The sequence below is a fragment of the Pagrus major genome, chromosome 19, assembly GCF_040436345.1.
Source record: "Pagrus major chromosome 19, Pma_NU_1.0".
Classification (NCBI taxonomy): domain Eukaryota; kingdom Metazoa; phylum Chordata; class Actinopteri; order Spariformes; family Sparidae; genus Pagrus; species Pagrus major.
In genome coordinates, this window is record NC_133233.1 from 14,514,995 (window position 1) to 14,537,913 (window position 22,919).

The 22,919-nt window shown below is 40.3% G+C and overlaps 1 protein-coding gene across 1 annotated transcript; it reads right to left on the minus strand.

Moving 5' to 3' along the window:
• Positions 1-2,521: 2,521 nt before the first annotated feature.
• Positions 2,522-19,486, minus strand: ppp1r16a (protein phosphatase 1, regulatory subunit 16A). Its single transcript, XM_073488502.1, has 11 exons — positions 19,433-19,486; positions 8,241-9,325; positions 7,790-7,860; positions 6,287-6,432; positions 5,805-5,908; positions 5,448-5,572; positions 5,081-5,206; positions 4,921-4,996; positions 4,566-4,695; positions 4,276-4,438; positions 2,522-4,196 (listed from the first exon to the last, which is right to left on the minus strand). The coding sequence occupies exons 2-11, from the start codon at positions 8,485-8,487 to the stop codon at positions 3,663-3,665; spliced, it is 1,722 nt and encodes a 573-aa protein (XP_073344603.1). The 5' UTR covers positions 8,488-9,325; positions 19,433-19,486; the 3' UTR covers positions 2,522-3,662.
• Between the last annotated feature and the right edge of the window lie 3,433 nt (positions 19,487-22,919).

Genomic DNA, 22,919 nt, shown 5'->3' on the forward strand with positions numbered 1-22,919 from the left:
GAGTCACGGGGCTGCATGTTTTGTTAGGAAACTTTTAATCTGTCATGTGCCTTGGCAATGAACAATGAGATTTTTGAGAAAGACCCTTGGATTGCAAAAGTTAACACACATTCTCATCATTAAGCTTACATCGTTAAAGGCCCCATATTATACTCATGTTAAGATTAAACCTTTTATATTTTTTTAATTTTCTTAATTGGTAATTGTTGTGGAATTTTGGCTCGCTTGAGCATTCAGAAGAGATGAAGAAAACTCAGAGACACAGATGACTTAAGTTAAAGTAGTTTATACAAACTTGATCAAGGAGGAACAACATAACAGTACATCTGTCCGTACAGAGCAATATCGTGTTAATCCTGACAAGTCTTCCCAAATGTTCAGATTATATCTACAGCTCGGGAAGCATCCCTCCCTTACATGGTTATCTGTTTAACAACATAGCAAGGGAGGTTAATGCAGAGTTTCTCACCTCTAGCCAGAGTGAGGAATAGGCCGTAAATAGGGCACAGACAGTGAGTTCTGCTGACATAGATAGATCAAAGGCCTCCTTACGAGTTTTACAGTTAGCTTTGCTTTGGCTTGGTTCGTCAGACATCTGTTCTGTAGACATATCTACAGTAGCTCTGAATCGCTATGACCTCCTATCGTATGAAGACAGAATGTCCTGGGAGAATCATATTTTTCTCCCACAATAATGTTCACATGCTTTAATGTTCAAAAACACATTATTGTTCTTATACTGTCTGTTTCTGCGGCACCTCTATTCGCCCTCTGTCTGAATACTCCGTTTTGGTGCCTGTCTCTTTAAGGCCTCCCCTTCAGAAAAGCCCAGTATGCTCTGATTGGGCAGCTGTCACAGGCCTGTGCAGGCACTGCCCACCGTGTTTCTGCATCATTTCTGCCATTGTTTGCAATTTATGACTGTGCATCACAAACTTAAGAAGTCCTGATTGTTTCTGTAGACAGGCTTTGTGCATTTCTCCATGGATTGAACATTTTGATACTTTCATAGTATTTGTATAGTACCTAGACCGGGTTTATAAACACAGGAAATGCCACTTTCTACACTATGTGACATTGAGGAGTTGCAATGTGTAAGAACTTTGGTTCAAAACCATTCGTAAAATAACCAAAATTATCAACAGAATGTGAAAGAATAACAGTTCTAACTCTAAGTCAAACACTGGCCTGTCCTGTCTTGTAATACCAATCTGAGCTCCCAGTCTGGACTGCTACCGGCTAACTGAGCTAAGTCAGCTACAGTTGGCAGCATTTAGTGGTTGCTCAGGTGATATGCTGCCCACCTGATGGCCAATTCTTATATAACATATTACGCCTTTAATATGATTTATCCCATACCTGTTATTATAGAGTCTGAGTCTCTTTCCCCTTCAAATAGTGTTTTCTTTGGCGCTCCCTTCATGGTTGGGGTTAGGAGTCTAGAGATGACTGACTTTGATTGAGGAAGGTTCAGGTTGGGTCATCTCTGCGTTTCTGAGCTTTGTTATATGATTCACAGAACCTCTCAGGCCTGCCAGAAAATAATGTGACAGAGGGAGAAGGGCAAGAGGGCAGGATTTCATCAAAGGTTATACAGTGACATGCAGATATATTTCTTTTGTTTGGGCAGGAGAACAAGAACTAGCTGTGTCTTAGTGTGTGAAAGGGACAGGGTGTGAGACACAGAGACCCCCGACCTGTCTTGGAAAGGGCTTGGGAAAGACATTTGATATCCCAAACTAAAACGGTTCACATACAAGCATGTGATGCCCCAGTGACTTACGTGTGTCATGCAGTGCGTACTTTCCTGTACCTAATTTTAAAAGAGGGATGATCACATAATAGATTATACTTTTAATCAGGGTCTCCTATTACTAAAACATTAGGATTTGAAGGTTTACAGGAGCAGCTCAGTAGCCAAGGCTCACAGTCATAACATGTCTATACATAAGCATTTTCCATTTTTAAACACACACCAAGCTCACCTGCTACCAAGGCCACAGAAAGCATTTGAGACAGTTCACAAATCTGTGCACTCTTTGTGTGTCTGAGAGTGTAGACCTGAAAATCTGAAGTGCGACCTGAAAGAAAACCTGTGAAACAAGTTTTCAGAGACAAGCAGGCAGCTTGTAATGTTATAGCCTGGACAAGAGCACATACAGTTTGAACTGCATGTAATACTTTTATAACTTGAGTGTACTGGAGTGCTCACTATGTGCGTCATGTGCTGCCCTGGCAAATGCATCAGACTCTGACATTCGAGATGTACTGAAAGTCGGTGACTACATGATGTAACAGCAAGAGAAAAAAACATTGACAAGTGTGTAAAATGTGCAACTGCTCAGTCACACCACAAGGGGGAGACATCTTCAAAGTCATGAATAAAGGTCAGCGTCTTGTCTCCGCCAATAAGGCCATTGTTTGACCCTAAATGGCAATGAAAAAGACCTTTTGAATTAAAAAACAATACAAAAATCATTTGTGAAAACATGTTTTTATGTTTTGTTTTTCTAAACAGGGCTCAGTAAAAATCACTAACAAAACTGAAATGCAATACAGAAATTAGAGTGCATTGACAGCACGTCAAGTTGGAGTCCATGTCTGATAGATTATTTGATCCCACCTCTCACTAAACTAACATGTGGGACTGTGTGCAAGCATTGCAAACCTACAGTGTATCAAACCTGCCACCTAAACAAGGCACCAACCTTTGACAAATGATCATATGACAAGCTTACAATGAAATTATATATCATCCTCTTTGATAAATATCCTTCATACTTTCATCTTTAAAAAAAATGGTCCAAGAACTGTACAGCCGAAAGCCATATTCAGTATCAGATAGAATAAATAATGTGATTCCATTCAGAGGATAGAAAAACAGAAATACTGACAGAAAAATGGAAATCTAGAAGTGATAATGATGGGCTGATTTAAATATAGATTAGCTCACATTCTTTTAGATACAAACATAATTTACAAATTGCAGCATTACAAATATTGAAATGTAGGCTTTTTGTGCACTGGAAAAGTTACAAAAGATATATATTTTCAGTCCAAGAAAAAAAAAAATCAAGCAAGGAAACAGTCCTTGTTTACACATTTGTGTCAGATTCTGAAACCATCATGACCAAACAATCTTCCAACTCCCCCAAAAAACCTCTTGCTTATAATATATATCTATGCAAACCTTGATCACGTACCCTTTAATAGCACTCAGTAAAGAAAATAGAACCTCATTCTTCATTTAAAACAAATCATCTCGAGCTCTCAAATCAAATTTCATTCAGCTTTTACATGATTCTAAGGCTTTTCAATGAAACATCAATCTACAGTAGTTGAGTAGTGTAATGAGTGAAGTAATGAACGAAGACTGAATAAAGAAAATATTTGCTTGTGAATGCAACACTGGAATCTGTAGTTCTCATCTGAGTCACTAAATGGACACCTGATGGAGCCCCTAAAGTCCTAATAGTGTAAAGTCTGTTTTCATGATGATCGGAAAAGGGTGCAGTGTAGATCAAACCCTCATTGGCATGTGGCCTTAACTTACAGTCTTCACTGATTTCAAGCATTTTGAAAGGTTTTTGCCACTTTGGAGTGTAACATGCCCAGCTTCTCTTCTCTGCAGGCAGTGTGTGTCTTCATGTGTGTCAGGCTGTCTACATCAGTCCACAGCAAGGCTCCTTGTTGTTAGACTGTTCCTCCTCAGGAGCTCTGAGTTTCAGCAGCGGAGGATCTCCACTAGCTGGGGTGAAGTACACCTGGCTCGGGGAGGCCGCCTCCTCTGCGTTGGGGGTCATCTGGAGCTCTGGCTGGGCCTGAGTGGCTGTCGCCTCGGGCGCTGTGACAGAAGGCTCCTCTTCTAAAGGAGGGGGCAGGGGTGGTGGAGGTGCCGGGTACTTATTGAGCTTGGCAGCTGCCCGCTGGCGTTTCAGATCGGCCAGGGTGTGGTGTGATTTCTCCCGAGTCATATTGTCCCCCCCCTCGCCCTCTCCAGACCCAGACCCGGCTCCAGGTGCAGGGGTGAGCTGGTAGGAGGCGCTGCGCTCCATCAGACCTCCACCACTCCACAGCTCTCCAGGTACAGAGGAGGCCAAAGAAACAGAGGTCCCTCCATTACCAAGGCTGGACACGATCTTCCTGTCTGCTGCCTCCAGCTCCTCTAACCTTGACGTGGCTCCACCACCAGCGGCCTGAAACAAATGAGGAGTATTTAAGAGCTGGCACAAGTCTTTCACATATTTTCTTTAAAACAACACTCAGCCTGCTCACCGTGGAGGCATGCTGGTTTAGCTCATTGTCCGTTTGTCTGTCCTCATCGTCGTCCTGTGGCTCTGGCTGTCGGCCTCGCTCCTGCCACACCATGGCCTCTTTGTGGTGCTCCCTCCTATACAGACTGGAGCGCTCGTTCACACTGACACGACGTACCACCTTACTGTATAGACAAGGAGAGAGTACAGTAAGGCACTAAACTACACCTTTATGGGTTTTCTTCATCATCATCATTGTTCCCATGAGCTCTTTTTTATCCTGCCCTAAAGTCCCCTCACGTCCCCTCTCACCCTCGACTGCCAGTACTAGAGGCTCGTCTTTGTAGTGTGCCCTTCTGCCGGTCTTGGCTCTTCATGATGGCATCGTGTTTGTGCTTCAGATCCATCAGTTTGGCTCTGACCTCTTCATCCATACACACATCTGAAAAGGCAGCAGCAAAAGGTTTAGACATAGGATGGTATGAAAGAAAAGATGCCACAAGAGAGCTATAATTGAGAGTCATTTAAGAAATGGGTCAGGATAATTAGCTCCTCATTTAACAGAGGCTGTGATTACACTTGAGGCTGAGAATTAGTATTACATCATTAAAGGTGATATAAAGGTCATTTACATTATTTTGGGATGAAAAGGACTTTCTGGTCTTACCCAGAGGTGTTTCTTCCAGGACAGACTTGCTGTTTAAACTGGCTCCATGAGCCACCAGCAGTTCCACCATTTGGATCTATAATACAAACACAAACACTATTAATGTGTCATGTAAGAGAAGAGGAAGGTTCTTGTGTTTTCGTTTGTATGCAGAACTTACTTGTCCCCAGCAGGAGGCGGCATGTAGCGGCGTCCAGCCATCAGAGTCCTTCACCTCCACCTGAGCCCTGTGCTCGAGCAACAGCTCCGCCACAGATATGTAGCCGTTAGCAGAAGCTATATGGAGCTGGGAGAGATGTTCGACATGGATCGTTTAAGTGTTGAACCAGAGATGAAATTCAAAATGTTGAGTTTTAATTTAAAGTAAAACATGTAAATACAATGTCCAAAGGCAGATTTACACTCTTGATTTAGACCAGACCACCTTTTCCACAACTGAGAATGTATCCTGAGATTACAAAAATGGTTAAAATAACCCATCCTTATTAATAACTTTATCTCAAATCTATACAGTCCCTTTGTCTCACCAGTGTCGTTCCGTTATCGTCCTGACCGTTTAAGTCTGCCCCACTCTGAACCAGAGCCTGAATGTCAGCCAGCATGGCTGTCTCTTTAGCTCCACGACACTCATCTATACGGTCCTGAGTTATCCCTACACACAAACACACACAGGGACAGAAGCAACTGTTATGACACGGACAATTTAGCTTGTATGAATGAAAAATGTGACATTATCCCTTTATGCATTTTTCCATCAGTGACCTCTTAAAATTAGCTTTTAGCTCTGAGAGGACTTTGAAAACACTTTCAAATAAATGTTATTAAAAGAAATTACATCAGTTTTAACAATTCAACAGATTTTTTTCTTGACTCAGCTTACTGACCCTGTTCAGCCATAACCATCTCCAGCAGCTCCAGGGTGGCCTCATCCTCACAGAGGTCATAAGGCATGTTGCCATCTGCATTGACAGCCAGCAGGTCGGCCCCACTAGAAGCATGCATACACACAAACACAAGGACACATGGACACACATGCAAAGATAACTGGATTAGAGTACAGCACAGTGACACACCCTGTTGTACTCACGCCACTAAAGCATATTCATACACTTGCAAAGTATTTTGAGAGTCAAGCTGCAGCCGTATTTGCATTGTTTATTTAAAGTAGATCCTCTTGCCAAGAAGGCTCTCAGTCTAGAAAATAATATCCAGTCTGCCTGATTGTAAGGATAAAGACAAACCTCCAAAAAATATCACCTTCTAAATTACTACGTTTTGATTGTTTACTGTAAGAAAAGCAGGAGAAAGGGAAACATACTTGTGGGGCTGAAACAGGGTAAATGAACGATAGTGATGGGAAACTCACGCCTGAATCAGGAGCTGCACTAATCCAGTGTGCCCACAGGTGGCAGCAGCATGCAGCGGTGTCCACAGCTCACTGTCACAGGCATTCACACAGGCACCAGCATCCAGCAGGCACTGCACTATCTCCACAAAGTCATCAATGCAGCACTGAGAGGGCAGACGTGTGTGTGAAAAGTTAAAGACAACCCATTGAGACAGAACAAGAAATATGAAAAGACAATGATTAAAAACAAATACGAAACAGATAAATCTAGGCATGATTATTTATGGCTACTAATACATGGGTTTGTGCAATAGAAAACATTTGCATGTTTGGCCCAGCCCTCAGCTGTGCAAACACCAAGTTTTCCAAGGGGAAGAGCAAAGTCAACTGCTTTAATAAAGACTCCTCTGTGCTCACAAATACCCCTCTCAGGAATTTATAGTAGCATGTGTATGGGTTAACTTCTAAAGAGCAATAAATGACTCAGGGAGCAGAACAGAAATGGAGAGAAAGCATCTGAAGTGTAAAGATTTGTGTGTAGCTTATGATGCTTAGTTTGATGGTTTCTTCATAATCTGACTACAACTGTTCAGGAAAGGAACGTAAACCCAAGCAAACTGCCCTCACTCATCAAGCCACTGGCCCTCAAACTAAAATGGTGGGAATAAATCAGTGTGTTCATGTAAACTGACTTGAGATAAGTTACGGTTCAGACAAAATAAAGGCAAACAGTTCTCAGGGAACTGAGAGCTGTGACCGCACACAACATAAACACACACGCTGCACAAAAGGTGACCTACTTCATTAAAGGGCTATCACAAAGTGCTGGTCTAAAACTGTGTAGTTAACCTCATCCCATCGAATGCACCAAGTGGGTACTAAATAAATTAACCAAAAATGAAATTCCAGTCATTATCTATTCTCCTCCATACTGATGGAAAGTCAGCTGAAGGCCACAAAACATTTCTGGAGCTTCACAGTAAAATAGAGAATGTTTGCACAATTTCCAAAACAACTTGACTTGTTTTAAAATGTAAAAAAGCAACCGTAAAAACCTACAATGGCTCCATACGGCTTGTCGTGCATAAACCAAATCTCCGGAGGCCCTGATATCCCAAATTGATTTGAAGGGAAGTTATTTACAGCTTTTTTTAAGCTGAAATCTTCACTGTAGCTGCTTGACTAAAAGCGTCAGTACACAACCTATCTGAAATGGATGCACGAGCTCAACTATGCGTTTAGGGTGTCAATAAGGTCTTCTCAAATCAATTGGAGATCATGGGGCTTCCAGAGACTTGGATCATGTTGGACAAGCTATTTTTTTTTTATGTCCAATAACCAGAATCAAGTCTCCATCTACTTCAGTTGTTCAGGAGAATGTTGCAACTCTGTTCTGCTGTGAAGGGGCTTGATTCCCTGTTACCATATCACTGGCTTGTTTGTGAAAAATGAGGGATCATGTCATTGTCACTTCACTGATGACTCTGACAACTATGTATATGTGAGTTGGTGTTTGTGTACCTGATGTAAGGCTGTCAGTCCATCCTCGTTGACCAGATCGGGGCTGACGCCACTGTTAAGCATCTCCCTCACTGGACGAAGCACACGCACACAGAGAAACACACACAGTGTTATGACTGACCACCTGGGCAGAGTCCTTTCCACATAAACATTACAACACTTGGCACGTCTGTCTGCCCTAAATAGACATAAGAAATTGTATCCATTTGGCATGTGTGTGTCTTACGACGTAAACGATTATATAATATAATCAGCCTCGATCGTGCTGACGACAATAGCACCATTGAAAACAAAAACGACTTGACTGTTACAATAAAGTGTGACGTATCCAGTGTAAATTATGCATCAATCACTTCCTTGGAATTGTGCCTTTTAAAGCCACAGGCTGATAAGTGCTTATGTCTCAGCAAAGGCCAAGAGCAAGTGAATAACACAACATGTTTCTACTAACCTTCCTCCACGTCATTGCGCGCAGCTGCATCAAGCAGTGTGATGGAGTGAGGGAATTTAATTTTGGTGGTGCGTGTCTTCTTCTTATCCGCTTTGGCCCTTGACCCTCGGACAGCATCCTTCTCCATCTGCGCCCAGGACTTGAGCTGCTGAGCCCGACGCTTCTGGGCGTGCTTTAGGCGTTCGGTGGCACTCAGACGGCCGACCGTGGCCATCTCGGCCAGCAGCTCGCCGTGCTCTGCTGCCATGCCAGCACAAAAGTTGCGGTTTCGCTTCTCTATTCCTGTTTGTTTCTCTTAGTCCAGGAGGATATTAAAACATAAAAGTTTCAGGTTTCAAACTTTCTATTTCACCTCCCTGGTGCCTCTTAAAGAGGCCCTTCTGGAAGGCCGAACAGGCCCACGTTAGGGCCTGCGGGAGAGCTCAAAAAGATGCTTTAGTTTATCTGTAAAAATAATCCAAAAATGTCCAAAGAGTGATGAAACAAAACAACTTATTTTATACGATCAGGTGGCGGAAATCTCCATGATTTCAAAAGTGAGCAACACGTAGAACAGTTGCAATGTCTCTTTCCCATCTTTCAGATGGTAACTCTTATCATGCCATGGAGGAAAGGCATGTCCAAAACATAATCATCCAAGCTTTGGATTGTAAGCAACTGTCAGTCCTCCCATCCATATCAACTACGGGTAGCTAGGCCGATGATTCACAGGGAGGAAACGGAGTTACGGCGAAAAAATATTGTCCTAGAAAGGCAGAGTCAAACTGCTCTCCACATTAGATGCTCCATCTGAGCTTCTGATCCAAAGTGGTGGCGAGTGTGTCCAAGACGGGCGAGTCTTTGAGTATACATAGTGAGAATATGGTGGCAGTGAAGGACAAATGCACAAGGTAGGAAGAACTGGGAGGTTTAAGCAATGACAGGAAAAACTGGCATTTGCAGGACAACTTTACTTAACGCAGACAGTGACGGGATTCAGACATCCCTTGGTCGTTGTTGTTGGTGCATTTTTTGGCAGGTCTTCAACAGGATTAGCTGGGTACAAAGGTTTCAATGATCTGTTCCTCAATGACATTGTCTTCTGTCTGGAGGGAGAGAGAAGAGAAAAAAGGCAGGGAGAGAAAATGTGAGTGCTGTGTTACAGTATAATGTACGCACACTGCTCTCCTAATCCTGTTATCTTTAACCCCTGAGCTCCTTCCCCCTACTCCCTCCTCTCCCACTCCTCTCCCGAAGGAAACCTGAGACGGTGGGACGCTTTTCATTAATGATTGACACACCCTGCAGCCCGACATACACTGTGCCGCCATTGGCATACGCACAGGGCAACACAGAGAGGGGGCGTTGTGGAAAAGCGGTTAAAAAGCTGGTATAACATGTTTCAGTGCAAGTACTGAGCACGGCAACCTCGGTCAGCAAGATCACTCTCATTACCTTTCGTTAACTTCCCAGGTGAGTTACGTGGCTCACATACACACTCGGCTCTTTCCAGGCTACTCATTTATTATTTAGATCGGGGCCTGTGAGCGCTGAGAGGAAGGTCAACTAGAGGCACTCAGTGAGATAGAGAGAGTGACTGACAAGACAGTAGTCCTGGGCCACGGAGCCAATGCAGCAAGCAGCCAACTAGTTGAAAAGGTGGGAGGTGGGTGGACCACAGCGCTCCATAACTCAGCCGATGAGATAGTGAAGAGATGTTATTTTGATAATCGATTTGTCAGTTTGAAAGAAAATTTTGTGATTTACAGCTTCTTATATGTGATTTTTATTCTGGTTTCTTCACTTTTCTATGAAAGTAAACTGAATATCGTTGGGTTGTGGACAAAACAAGACATTTGTAGATGTCATCTTCACCTTTAGGAACCACTGATAAACATTTTACACCATTTTCTACACAAGCGTCTTTCAGTCCTGTTCCACACACCTGATTCAAATGAATGGGTCGTTATCAGGCTTCAGCAGAGCTTGATAACAAGCTCATCATTTGAATCGGGTCTGTTGGAGCAGGGAAACGTCTGAAACATGCAGGACAGATGTTCTAGACACTTTATAGAGCCAAACAAGTTTAATGATTAATCGTATAAACTTAAGTTGCAGCGCCAGAGCTGTTACAGGGTTTTAAGTGTTAAAATTGTTTTCCCAAGATTCTTTCTCAACAAAATAATGCAATCTGCAAACTTTTATGCTTCATTTTTAGATTTGTGTAGATAAAAAGAATATCCACACAATTTGAAATAATACTTTAACAGGCAAGCCAGTTTAAAAAAAAAAAAATAAAAAAAAAAAAATCACATGAAACCCTCTTTATTCACTAAGTAGCTATTTCACGGTTTTTAGACATATCCCAACCAAATACATTCTCTTTGTGCTACATATTAATGGAATTAAAATGTAAATGTAAAGTGATTAGTTAAGCAATAAAATACAAAGAGTCTGAACCCGCAAAATGAATGAGACACATAAACACCGGCCACTGACATCAGTTAAAGCACCTTATTTGTCGATAGGCCGATGTCAGTCAACCATCCCCCATAGTGGCCAATACTGATGTTAGGCCGATAGATTGTGCATCTCTAAGTGGTGGTGATGCAAAAAGGGCAGCAAGTCAGGTGTGGCCGCTGTGAAACAATCAGAAAATAATATTTTATTTTGCCAACAACGCTCCCTTTCTTAATTTACTCTCTAGCTGGCTCGACCATCGCTGATCCGTCTCTCTCTGTCTCAACCGCTGAGCCATGACGAAAGGACCAAATTTGAATGTTGTACTTACAAACAGGAACAGAGATAGTCCTGCAAATTATTCTTTTAAGTAGTTAATAAGTTGAATTTGGTCGAGATACTCTGCACAATCAAGAAAAAACATCTTCTTATTTACGGCTTATATAACTAATACACAAGACATTAGTACAGGAGTTATTTACCATGGATAAAGTAATTAGTTACAACGTATAAAATAAATCCTTTATGAATAGCTATATCACACACGATTGTTACTTAAGGAACAGTAAGTAATATATTTAGCATTACAAAGTAAAGGCTATATCTAAAAGCCTACACATATATATAAGAGAGAGACTTACCAGTCACTGTTTCCATCAGGTTTTTTACCTGACAAACTAAAATCTTAATAGTTCCTGCCATGGGGTTACACCAAGTTTTTCCCCATTTGTTCCTTCCTTCTATTCGTCTATTTTTAGCGTACCTAACCTCTCACCCTTTGTCACGAGCGACAATGTAAGGATTTCCTTAGTCTGAGGTAACAGCTTTACTCCCCCTCATAGGCTGGCAGGCCACCACATGGATCATTCATTCAAACAATACACACATGAACATGGAGTTGGAACACAGGATTGAGACATGGGTAATGAATGTTAGGTAAATTCATAATGCTTATGATCAATGAGGCAACTTTCCTTAACCCATCTTCCTCGCACAGGAAAAAGCCATGATATCCAAAGTCCATGTTCATGTTTAAAGGTCAACAGGAAACAAACACATTATATGTCAAACACTTGAGGAACAATTAAAGCCAGACCATATAGCAGCCTAACCAGTTTTTGGTTGGTGCTCTCAACCACAGTGAACAAATGAAAAAAAGGGAGCATGTTTTCTGGTATTTGAAGGGGCTTTAAAGGGAGAGAGGATTGGAGAAACAGGGAAAATCCCTGCAGGAACTTAACTGCTGCATTAGTGGGATAATACCAGACACAATCTGAAAGATCAGTGGAGCAGAGATCACGATCTTAAACATTAGTATTGCGTTGCTCATGAAATGTAACTCATTTTTTAAAAATTAAATTATCCTCATAAGAAAGTATTGACTCCTGTTTTGTTATTCTTCACATCAGACTTTATTTAAAAAATGCTTGACTAAATGTGAAATGCAGTGGTGAAGAAATGGCTTCCAAACACAAGCCAACAACAAAAATTCAGAGTGGGCCATCATCATGTTCCCAAACAACCAAGCTCTAAAAAAATGTTTACATTTTTGCAAACAAGATGCTTCCAGCGTCCATTATATTGTTTAACCAGAGTCCATTGACATGTCACAAGTTTGCTGAATATGCTATAACAAACGAGCAGAATTAAAATATTCTGTCAGCTTGAATTTGATGACAGTGCACTTCTCAGAGGCAGGCCTGGTTTGGATTTGTTATATTACCATACCGTGATTTGTAACATTACCTAGCAGTAACGTTCTGCTCGAAGTGAATAAGATTTCTGTGTCCTAGATCTAAAATCGGTTGGAGACGGGGTAACATACCGTTTTATGTGCTTTTTACCAGTTTCATGTGTTTCCAAGAACACACTGCCTCACCTGACTGCAAGATCTGTGCTGAGCCTCTTACACTTAGCTGTAAGTGCAGGGTCACACTGTGTTGCATAGACATCTAGCTTACTTCAATAAGATCTGTGAAGATGAAAGTCTTTTTATAGCTTTTTTAGGATGTTTATGACAATGTTACTACTTCTGTTGGACGTTGGATAAGATATTTTTGAATATTCCTTTAAAACAGGAAAACAAAATGAAGGTCTGGTTGGTGAGAGGACATTTTATATACATGTAAACTCATTTCTAGCCCATGTTGAAAGCATCATGGTATTTTAAAATGACAGAAACAACCAACACAGACCTTTTCTATCCATGAAAAAACGTCTAATCTCTCATGAAACCTTAGTCTGGTTTCAAAAAGGTCATCAAGGACACAATCTTCTGCCTGACAACATGTTAAATAAAATTTAAAAGCTATAGAGTCCTTTAAGTGTTGATAAATAGACCTCATGGAGGCTGTATCATGATATGCTGGTACATTACACGAGCGATCAGCTTTGCAGAATGTGGGTCCATAAAATCATTTGATGGATCATTGGTCAGGTAAGTGGCTGAAGTAATTGGGTTAATTCATTACATAAGATGAGATTTAAAAAGGAAAAAAAAAATCTGTTATGAGACATGCACACACGCAAAACCACACATGCACAGATACACTCATCCTCCCACTCATAACACATTTACATGCACAAACACACGCACACACTTCCTGATTATCTGTCTTAGCAGAGCGAGCCAGACAAGTCAAATCTCAGCCAAAGCCAATCAGTGTGGGGTATCGGGGGAATGGAGCTGAGGCAGAGGCTCAGACATGTCTGGTTAGTCACGAACATGACAGACACATCATGTCCCACCAAGAAAAGATGTCCAAATAAACATGCTTATTTGTTGTTTAGCAGTCAGCTCCATCTCAGTCGTACAGTTGATAAAAGGAGAGTTCATTGTAAATTACTTTGATAATCGATGCAGCGCTTTTTCAGCAAAAATGTCACACATTTTCAGGTTCCAGCTTCTTAAATGTAAGGATTTACTGCTTTTCTTTGTCATTTATGATAGTAAATGGAGAGTCTTTGGGTTTTAAACACAGCTGGTTGGATGAAAGAAGCAATTTTAAGACATCACTTTGGGCTTCTTGGGCCTCATTTTTCATAGACTAAATCAATCGCAAAAATAATCAGATTAACAACAATGGACAATTAAAATAATTGCTGCAGCTCTACAGTTCAGGGTTAGCAAAATGTCTTCTGGAAGTACACCAGCTCTGCTTGCACACACTGCAGTAGAGAGTAATGTTAATTTTTTCCCTTGACATGCCTGAAACAGGACTCTACTGCTATCTCTGTATGAACCACAGACTTCATTGCTTCCACACTGTTTCAGATATACTGAGCTGCAATGCAGGATTTTCACCGCCAAACGAATCCTGATAGACAACATTACCATACAAACATAAAAGTAGTGTCAAATACTTTCAGTGTATGGTCATGATTCATCTCCCTAGGACAATAACTGAGCCCAAGGGAAAGGGAAGGAGTTAAATGATGAGGGGGAAAGGAGTATTTTGTAGTATTTTATACTGACATAGCAAGAACACATCACTGGAAGACACAACATGTTCGCCAAGTAAACCTTGTACAATCTTGCAGTACATCATGTGCTTGCTCTCTGGCCAGGATTTATCAAAACTGGACTGAGGAAGTTCCACAGCACACAAGTGTTAAACGAATTTATGTTCCTATTATTAAATGGCCATTAAAGAAATGATGTGCCTGTACCATATTAATTAACCAGCAACTCAGATAAATATATTAAAATGGAGATTAGGAATATGCAGAAGTTTGGGGTGATACAGACATGTGCTAACAACTCCTGAAATCAGGTTTTGGGTGTGTAGCTGTACAACTTGTTGCACAAGTGCACACAGTCATCACTTTACTCTCCTCTCTCCTATCTGGGTTCTGACTGTGTAATTTTAAACATAGCCTTTCAGTCCAGTATGCTTTAGAGCCTGAAGCTGAAGAAGAGCCTGAGAGTAGTAGCCTCACAAACAAATAGAGCGAAATCCATGACAGATGAGGCAAAAATGGCATTTTCTACGACAAGAGCAACTATACGTTCAAGTTTATTATTAAACTAACTGACCTAACAGAAGTATTTATATGCCCATACACAAAGGTGACAAATGGGTTACTTCCAGTGAGAATGCAAAAAATGACAACAAATATTAGTATTACTGCTCTTTATGATGTTGTGGTCTTACCTCATTCATCAGTGTCCTGCAAACATAGCTCTCAATAGTCTGTACAATAACAGGCTGACTCCGAACTTGTGCTCTGCTATTAGTGGATGCAACGAGCTAAACTAGCATTTCATTAGCCTCAGTTTTATTCCTTACAAAATAAGCTCCTGCACAAATGGGGAATTTGTTGCCGGCTAAACTGTGTAAGAGCCTTGTGATTCTCTGACTCAGGCAGAGCCCAGACAGACGGGAAAAGACAAGGTGAGATCACCCATATTGTACAAACTGTGGCATGGCGGCACTGTACACGCACACTGTGAAATATGACTGAACATTTTGTGTGTCTCAGCATCAATCTGACATTTGTACAAGTCCGACTTTTTCCACCTAATGACCCAACAGGAAGGGCCGTCCTCAGCTGCTGAGGAACATAAACTTTCATTCAACAGCTGGAATGAATAGACCACTATGAATACACACACACACACACACACACACACACACACACACACACACACACACACACACACACACACACACACACACACACACACACACAAACTAAAGCTCACACATTCATCAGGTGGGTGGTGTCCAAGCTTATGACTGAATTTACAAGTACACAACAGCTAAAACTCCTGCTCAGCCTTAAATCTGGCTACACGGGAAATAGTCAAACAGCGCTTTGTGCTTCGTTCATGGTTTGCCATCATAAAATGACATCGCTCAGCTGTTGTGTCTGACCACCAGCCCAGTGTGCTGTTTGATGTGACCTGCAGGACCTTCCTGTTCACTGGAACAAACAATGCTGAGTCAATGCAGCTTGATGATTCGGGAACGATCCCGCCTGCTATCTGAACCAATGCCAAGTCACCTAAACTGCCTGCCTAATATTCAGAAAGGTTGCTTTTTCTGTTATTGTGCAACTTAATACGGATTTAGAAAGGAAATTAAGCTGAAACAGGCCGTTGATTACTTGACGTTACTTGAAGTGGTGAAGGAAGTATGAAAATATTTTACAAAAGTAGAAATAGTAATACCATGGTGTAAAAGTACAAGTACAAGAGTTTTATCAGCAAAATGTACTTCAAGAATCAGAAGTAAAAGGACTTATGACACAGAATGGCCCATTTTAGAATTATATATACATTATTACTGGATTCTTATTATTGACGCTTTCTTCGCTCGAAAAACATAGGGGGCAGCAAATCCCCAGAGTAACTGACAACTGCTGCTTTTTGCTATCCTTGGCCGCAACTAGCTACCTTATTACCTACAGAACTATTAGCTCATGGCTCAGTCATTTTCAGTCTGTTTAGTAAGGAATCTAGAAGCAAGTCATTTCTTGACATTTTGTGACTTCTTTATTTATTACGCTAACAGATGGCGTACATCTGCTCACTGAAACTACTTGGGGCAATCGGATTGCTTTCTCTTGCCACTACAAAGTGTTATAAGGCATAACAGGATGGGCCGGGGCTAGTTGGTTAGCATGTTAACTCCAAAAGACATCTTTGCCTCACAAAACATAGACATCTTTGGCTAAAACTTCAACACTAAAGATTCTTCACACTGATAAAGTTATTTTTTTATGTTTTAAACTAAAATTCTGGCTATATCTTAGAAATTGCACCTTTAATATTACAGCTAGTAAATTTGGAGCTGATTTTAACCTTCTTTATATACTGCTGGGTAGTTTTATCTTAACCTTTAATAACGCATTGTAATTTATTTAACTGTAGAGAAGTAACAAGTATAATATTTCCCTCTGAAATGTTGTGGAGTAGAAAGTAGTCTCAAATCGTCACATTGAAATATTCAAGTAGTAAAGTGAGTAAACGTACATAGTTATATTCCTCCACTGAAAATGAGGCATTTCAAGACAACATCTTGGGCTCTGAGAAACTCTAACAGGCAGACTAAACTATTAATTGAGAAAATAACCAGCACATTATTTAGAGCCCTTGAAGGAAGGACAAAACTGCAAAAGAGAGCGGGAGGGGGGGTCTACTTGAGAAGAGGTGGGCACATTAAGTCCTGTCATGTGTAATGGTTTGAGCTGCTCCATATAATCACGCAGCAATCTCAGTAATGCCACAGAGCAGCCAGAATAGGGGAGAGAGCAAGAGGCCATGGGAAAAACAGAGGGAGTGTGAATGTATGATGCACACTTATCAAACAGATCTGGCGATGTAGAGACAAACAGGCAGAGAGTCACTGCTTTTTCCTGGAGGACAGGATATGGAATGAGAGGGCAGGAGGATGTGGAGGAAGGAATGTGAAGGAGATAGAGGAGAATATGAGGAGGAAAAGGAGGAAGGATGGGGAGGAGACAGGCAAACTAGCCTACTTTAACTCCTCGGACTGCTCCTAAGTAGGAAGTGAGGTCATATGAAAGGCACGGACATGGAGAGAAAAACAGGGATAAAGAATCTTTAAATGTCCCCACAAGATGATATGATGTATAGGACATCCGTCTTCTGAATCGCTTACATCTTTAACATACAGTACATACGTAATGCCTCAGTGAGGAAAGATGGAGAAAAACGAGGGGGAGTTTATGTGCGAGAGAAGGAATGTAACAGAGCGCCAAACCTTAGCAAATACAGCTTGACCTTTGAAGAAATGCTTGAGTCAGCCGACTTGTGAGGATTATCTTATCATGACGACTGAAGAAACTAAATTAGGATGACAAGTATATCTTTTTTTTTTAATGATTACTTCATATTAAGACGGCCTTTGTCCTTCTACAGTATTAAATAAAGTTGTTCAGAAGAGATAAGTTATTGTTGACGCAATGGAGGATGCTCAGATTAAATCCAAATTGAGTCAACGTGCCTCCCTGTGAGATCACACAGACTACAGTCCATTAAAGTATGAGTACAGTGTTGAAATGTAATCTAAACTTTTATATTATCCTCCCAGATCTTTGATACCATGCACGTCTGTGCATGTGCCGTCACGTTGTGTTTCAAGGAGCCTACAAGCTAATCTCTGTCTATATTGTGAAACCTGCAAATATTTGACTATACATACCGAGGAAATGCTTTTGAAGAAGTACTTTGACCACGCATGGCATTACTTGTGAGCATGATTGGCACGACTGGCTTGATAAGAACATATGATTTGTGAGTTTATTCAGTCAATGATGTAGTGTTTAAGTCAAAGAGTTAATAAACTACAGTCTGGCTTCCAGTCAGGGATCTTTAGAGGGGAAACAAACACCAAGATAAGCAAAAATTAAATCACAATTATATATTTTTTCGTTTACTTGAAACAACCTGTCTCCACAAACAACAAGGGTTGGAACTAATTATCATTTTCATTATCAATGAAACTGCAAATTATATTCTTGATCAATCAGTTCATTGACCAAAAGCGACTCTTCACACTGCAGGAGCCAGAACAAAAGGCATTTTTTGCTTAAGCCACAACTCAAAGATATTCAATTTACTGTCACAGCAGAACAAAGACACCAAAAAAATATTCATATTTAAAAAGGGGTCGTATGTAGTTTTGGAGAAGAAATTCAAACTCAGAATTTTAATCTTTACAATATTAATGAAGAAATAATACAAACTTAGAAATATTCATTTTTCCATAACTGAATAAACAAGCTATTCTCAGAGGGAAAATAAGGTCCCCAGATCACTGTTTGAAGCTAGAAAGGTGGCAGGGTCCGCCACATATAAACAAAGTAAAAGATCAAAATCTTATCTAATCTAATACACTAACTCTTTACTATGTGATGCTTTTGATGTTTAAAGTTTATTGACAGTGTGTGAAAGACATATTGATTAAACTCAACTTATATTATTTTGTCAACCCACATTACAATACAAATCAATATTACTGCAGAGTTACAGTACTGGATTACAGTGGACCTCACTGACACTGTACTATGAGCTGCAGCCTGTAATATACAAGTGTCATATAGTATTTATGTCAGCTTATATAGCACTGACAGCGATAAGACTTTGCACCTGTTGCCCCATCACAAAGCTCTTTGTGATATATTCAGCCTGACTTAAAGGTCAACTTAACCAGGTAATTACTTAAAACTGTAATTATAAGCCTCTATTTACTTCAACATTTTGGGTACAATCACTTTAAATAGCTTTAAAAAAACACTTCAACAATAACAACAAGGGAAGCGTCTTCTCTCGTCCCCTTTACTAGGATTGTAGGATTAAGTGTGAGCGGCAGATTAGCTAACCTACCTAGCGGTCCACAGACGGGCTCAACAGGTGGCTAGTCTGACAGGTAACGTAAGCACTTCATTTAAGCTACCTGGCTTCATTCATGGTGATACAGGGTGCGGATGGAGTTAATACCAGCGAGTTTATCCCATGTTGGCGACTCGTAATTGTTAGAAAATGGTGAGAACACCTGCTGAGCGGCGATAAAGTCGGCTACACTGATGTTGTGTCATGCTAACGTTACCTTAGCCTCAGGTTAGCTCACCTCTCAGCCGCACGGCAGACAGTCGTTTGCAGGCTAATTAAATGCTGCGTCGCTTGAGGGACGACTCACTTTAACTCGTGCAAGGCGACTTAAACCGGGCAAAGGCTTGTACAATATCGAGGTAAAGTGATAGGAAACAATGTGGCCACGTCTTACCTGTTGAGCTGACAGTCAGTGGCTCCTGTAAGGTCCGCGGCTGTGAGGTTGAATGAGTTGAGCTGTCCTCCTGCTCCTGCTCCTGCTCCTGCTCCTGGCAGCCCTCAGGGGAAATGCTTCACCATAACAACCGGACCTGCGCGCTCTCCTCCCGCAGGACGGCCGCCACCAGAGGGCGACAAAGGTGAAGGCTGTATGTACTGTATGTTACTTTTAAAGTCCCCTCAGTCCTCTATGGAAGCCCAAATCCACCAAGACAAAACATGATTTAAATTTAGCCTTGATAAAAAAATATTCCCATGGTGTCATAAATTATAATTACAAGATAAAAAGTCTTACATCTTACATCCATATCAGTGTACTTTAGAAGTCCATTTCCACCAGTTAAAGAAAAAAAAAAGAAAAGATGAAATCTAAGCTTGATGAGATAAATAAGAAAAATATTCCCTTGGTAAATCATAATTATGAGATCCAGAAAGTCAAATTATGAGAAAAAAAGTCATTGTGAGATTTTTAAAAAAGTCCAAATTATGAGATAAAGTCATTATTATGAGTTAAAAAGTCAAAATTATGGGATAAAAAGTCAATAGTAAACTCCTAATTATGACTTTTTATCTCATAATTATGATTTACCAAAGGATTTTTTTTTTTTTTACATAATTTCATAATACAAGCAATACAAATATTTCATAATGACAATCAAACTGATCTTGAATCTTACATACATGCTGGTGTACTATGGAAAAATGGATAAAAAAAATATTCCTTTGGTAAATCATAATTATGAGATTAAAAACCATAATTAGGAGTTTACTATTTACTTTTTATCTAATCATTTCGACTTTTTAACTCATAGTAATGACTTTTTTCTCATAATTTGACTTTCTGTATCTCATAATTATGATCTACCAATGGAATTTTTTTTCATCAAGCTTATTTTCTTTTCCTTTAACTGGTGGAAATGGGCTTCCATAGTACACTGGCATGTATGTAAGATTCAAGATCAATTTGATTGTCATTATTGAATCTTTGTATTGATTGCATGATGAAATTCCAGCTGTAATTCCCTAAACTACATACTCAGACAAAATAAACCTCTACAGACTAATTGATAAATAATGATCAAATCGGGGGAAAAATGCATGAACCATGCCAGTTTGTGATGTTTCCAGTCAGATCGCCTTCTATTGCTCCTGTGTGAAAGACAACGATGTAAACTTAATTTCTTAAGAGTTATATGGTTATTCACAGTTGCACAGAAGATACCACGAAACACAAAAAGAATTTCAGAGAATGGTTCATCATAGAGAGATAACGCCTTTACATGTGGCTTCCTTTACATTTGAAACAGACTCACCTAGCTTTCCTGATACTGAGGAGAAGTTTGTACCACAGTGTTTGAGCTAAAACAGTAAAGCAATCTTGTACAGTGGAACTTACAACACTTGGTTGCCAAACCTTAGGGGCACTGGTGCAGAATAAGGAGTTCAAACATCACAAATACCTACGAAATGAAGCCATGGAGGGCTACAAAAGTAATGAAAAGAAACTGAACTCTAAAATGAACATGGAGCAAATATAATCCAGCCAGTCGAGGCCTGTCAGTGGTCCAAAATCAGGGGCGAGACGGTGGACGCCTTTTCCCTTTCCTTATTCCTGATGAAGCTGGCACTAGGTAATTATTTTATTGGAGATTGTGTTACAACACTTAGCTACAGTAAATCTGAATTTTACACATGCACATGAGAAAAGGAAAGCACATGGACAGGACAAACACAAGCACGTGTGACATGCCACAGTGTAAACGCACCCGAGCCTTTATTAAGCTGAATGTAGAGGGTGTGTTTGTGTGTATCAATATGTGTTTGTACAGGTAACTGTCAAGCACGGATACAGTCTTTTCACAGTAAAATGTTTGGGTGTGTTTGCCCTCTTGGTTATAGTCCCAATACAAGCCTGAACAAATGCTCTTTTGACATCCCTGTAATTAAATATCAATTTAACAAAGTGAACCAACCAGACGATTGGCCAGTTTTCAAGCTGTTGGGTTGTTTGACTGCTTACTTAAAACCACAGGAGGCTCCCAGCTGCATCGGAATCAGCTGCTGATACCTAGAAACAGATAGACGGTGTGATAGTGATGACCCTATGATCTGCTGACCCCTGCAGTGACCTGACCAAACAACACTCTGCACACGCAATGAGGAGCACGAGCTACTTTTACAACGTAGTACCTTTACAGTGTTAAAAATATTGGAACATTTGCATGAAATGTTGCCATACAATATCAACATAGGTTTATTCCCCTTTGTTTCTATGAAGTGTACTATAGTTCAGCTATTTTAAAGTGTGTTAAAAGTTTTATTGTGAAGATTGGTACGAACATGACGTTAATATACTTTCTACAGATAGTTCAATTCTTTGTTAGTACTTTTGCAATATATATTAGTATAAAATGTGAATATATTTAAAATACAGTCAAGTATTTTTTCACCTGTGGGAAGAACAAAATGAACAAAAGACTGCAATAACTATGAAGCAGCCTAACTTCTAATGATAACACAATACAACAGCTCTATGTGATAATGACATATCCATCTCTAAGATATCTGCATTCACTGCAATAGAATAGGAGGTAAAATGAATCACATTCAGTATTTAAAAACTTCAACAGCAATGCATCTTTACAGACACAATAATCTACTACAGACTTTAGTCAAACATCTGAACTTCTTTCTACTGAAAAAGTAGTCCCTGTCAAAACTTTTGACCGTGTGTTCTGTGGAGAAACTTGGAAACCATGTCAGAAAAAGAGATGTTGCTGTTGAATGTTTTTAATCATGTGACTTTTTCAGGCTCTGAGTACCTGCATTACACTGCGGTTGTGGCAGAACTAGATTCAGCGACTGATATCTCCAAATTTGTTTGCCCAGATACAACCGGATGAAACATTTGAGTGAACCGAAACTTCCTATGGAGCGTTATACAGACATGCAGACACTTTTAGACACCAAAAATATCTTGGTTTCACTACCAGAACAAGTCTTTAGTTACACATTATAATACTTTATCAACCTGCACATCACTGGTGGCCTCTGCACATGGTTTACAGATGGAAATTAGCTTTTCTTTATATCTGGTGCAGGAGTTAAGTGAAAAAATAAAAATAAATTGTAGGAAAAACAAAGACAAAAGTCATACTATACACAACAACACAATGAAACTGTGACAGCACAATTAAAACTCTCCCACACTTTCCCTCTCTCCGTCTTAATTCCTCCTCATCGTGTCAGTTTCAGGATGCGTCCCGGAGCAGCTTAGCAGGGATTTGTCCAGACACAATCGGCCCATGTGAACAGCCTTGTCCTGGATGCTATCCTATTCATATGGTTTCCCATTCTTCTCATGCGTGGCTCACTAATCCAGGCAAAACCTATTAAGCGGCCCTCTGGTAGACAGGAAGAGATAGATTGACAGTTTGTATTTA

Coding starts and splice junctions, on each gene's coding strand:
- ppp1r16a (XM_073488502.1), bottom strand. CDS start 8,487: ATGGCAGCAGAGCACGGCGAGCTGCTGGCCGAGATGGCCACGGTCGGC. Junction 6,433..7,789: donor GACTGACAGCCTTACATCAG/GTACACAAACAC, acceptor CTGCCCTCTCAG/TGCTGCATTGATGACTTTGT. Junction 5,573..5,804: donor GATGGTTATGGCTGAACAGG/GTCAGTAAGCTG, acceptor GTTTGTGTGTAG/GGATAACTCAGGACCGTATA.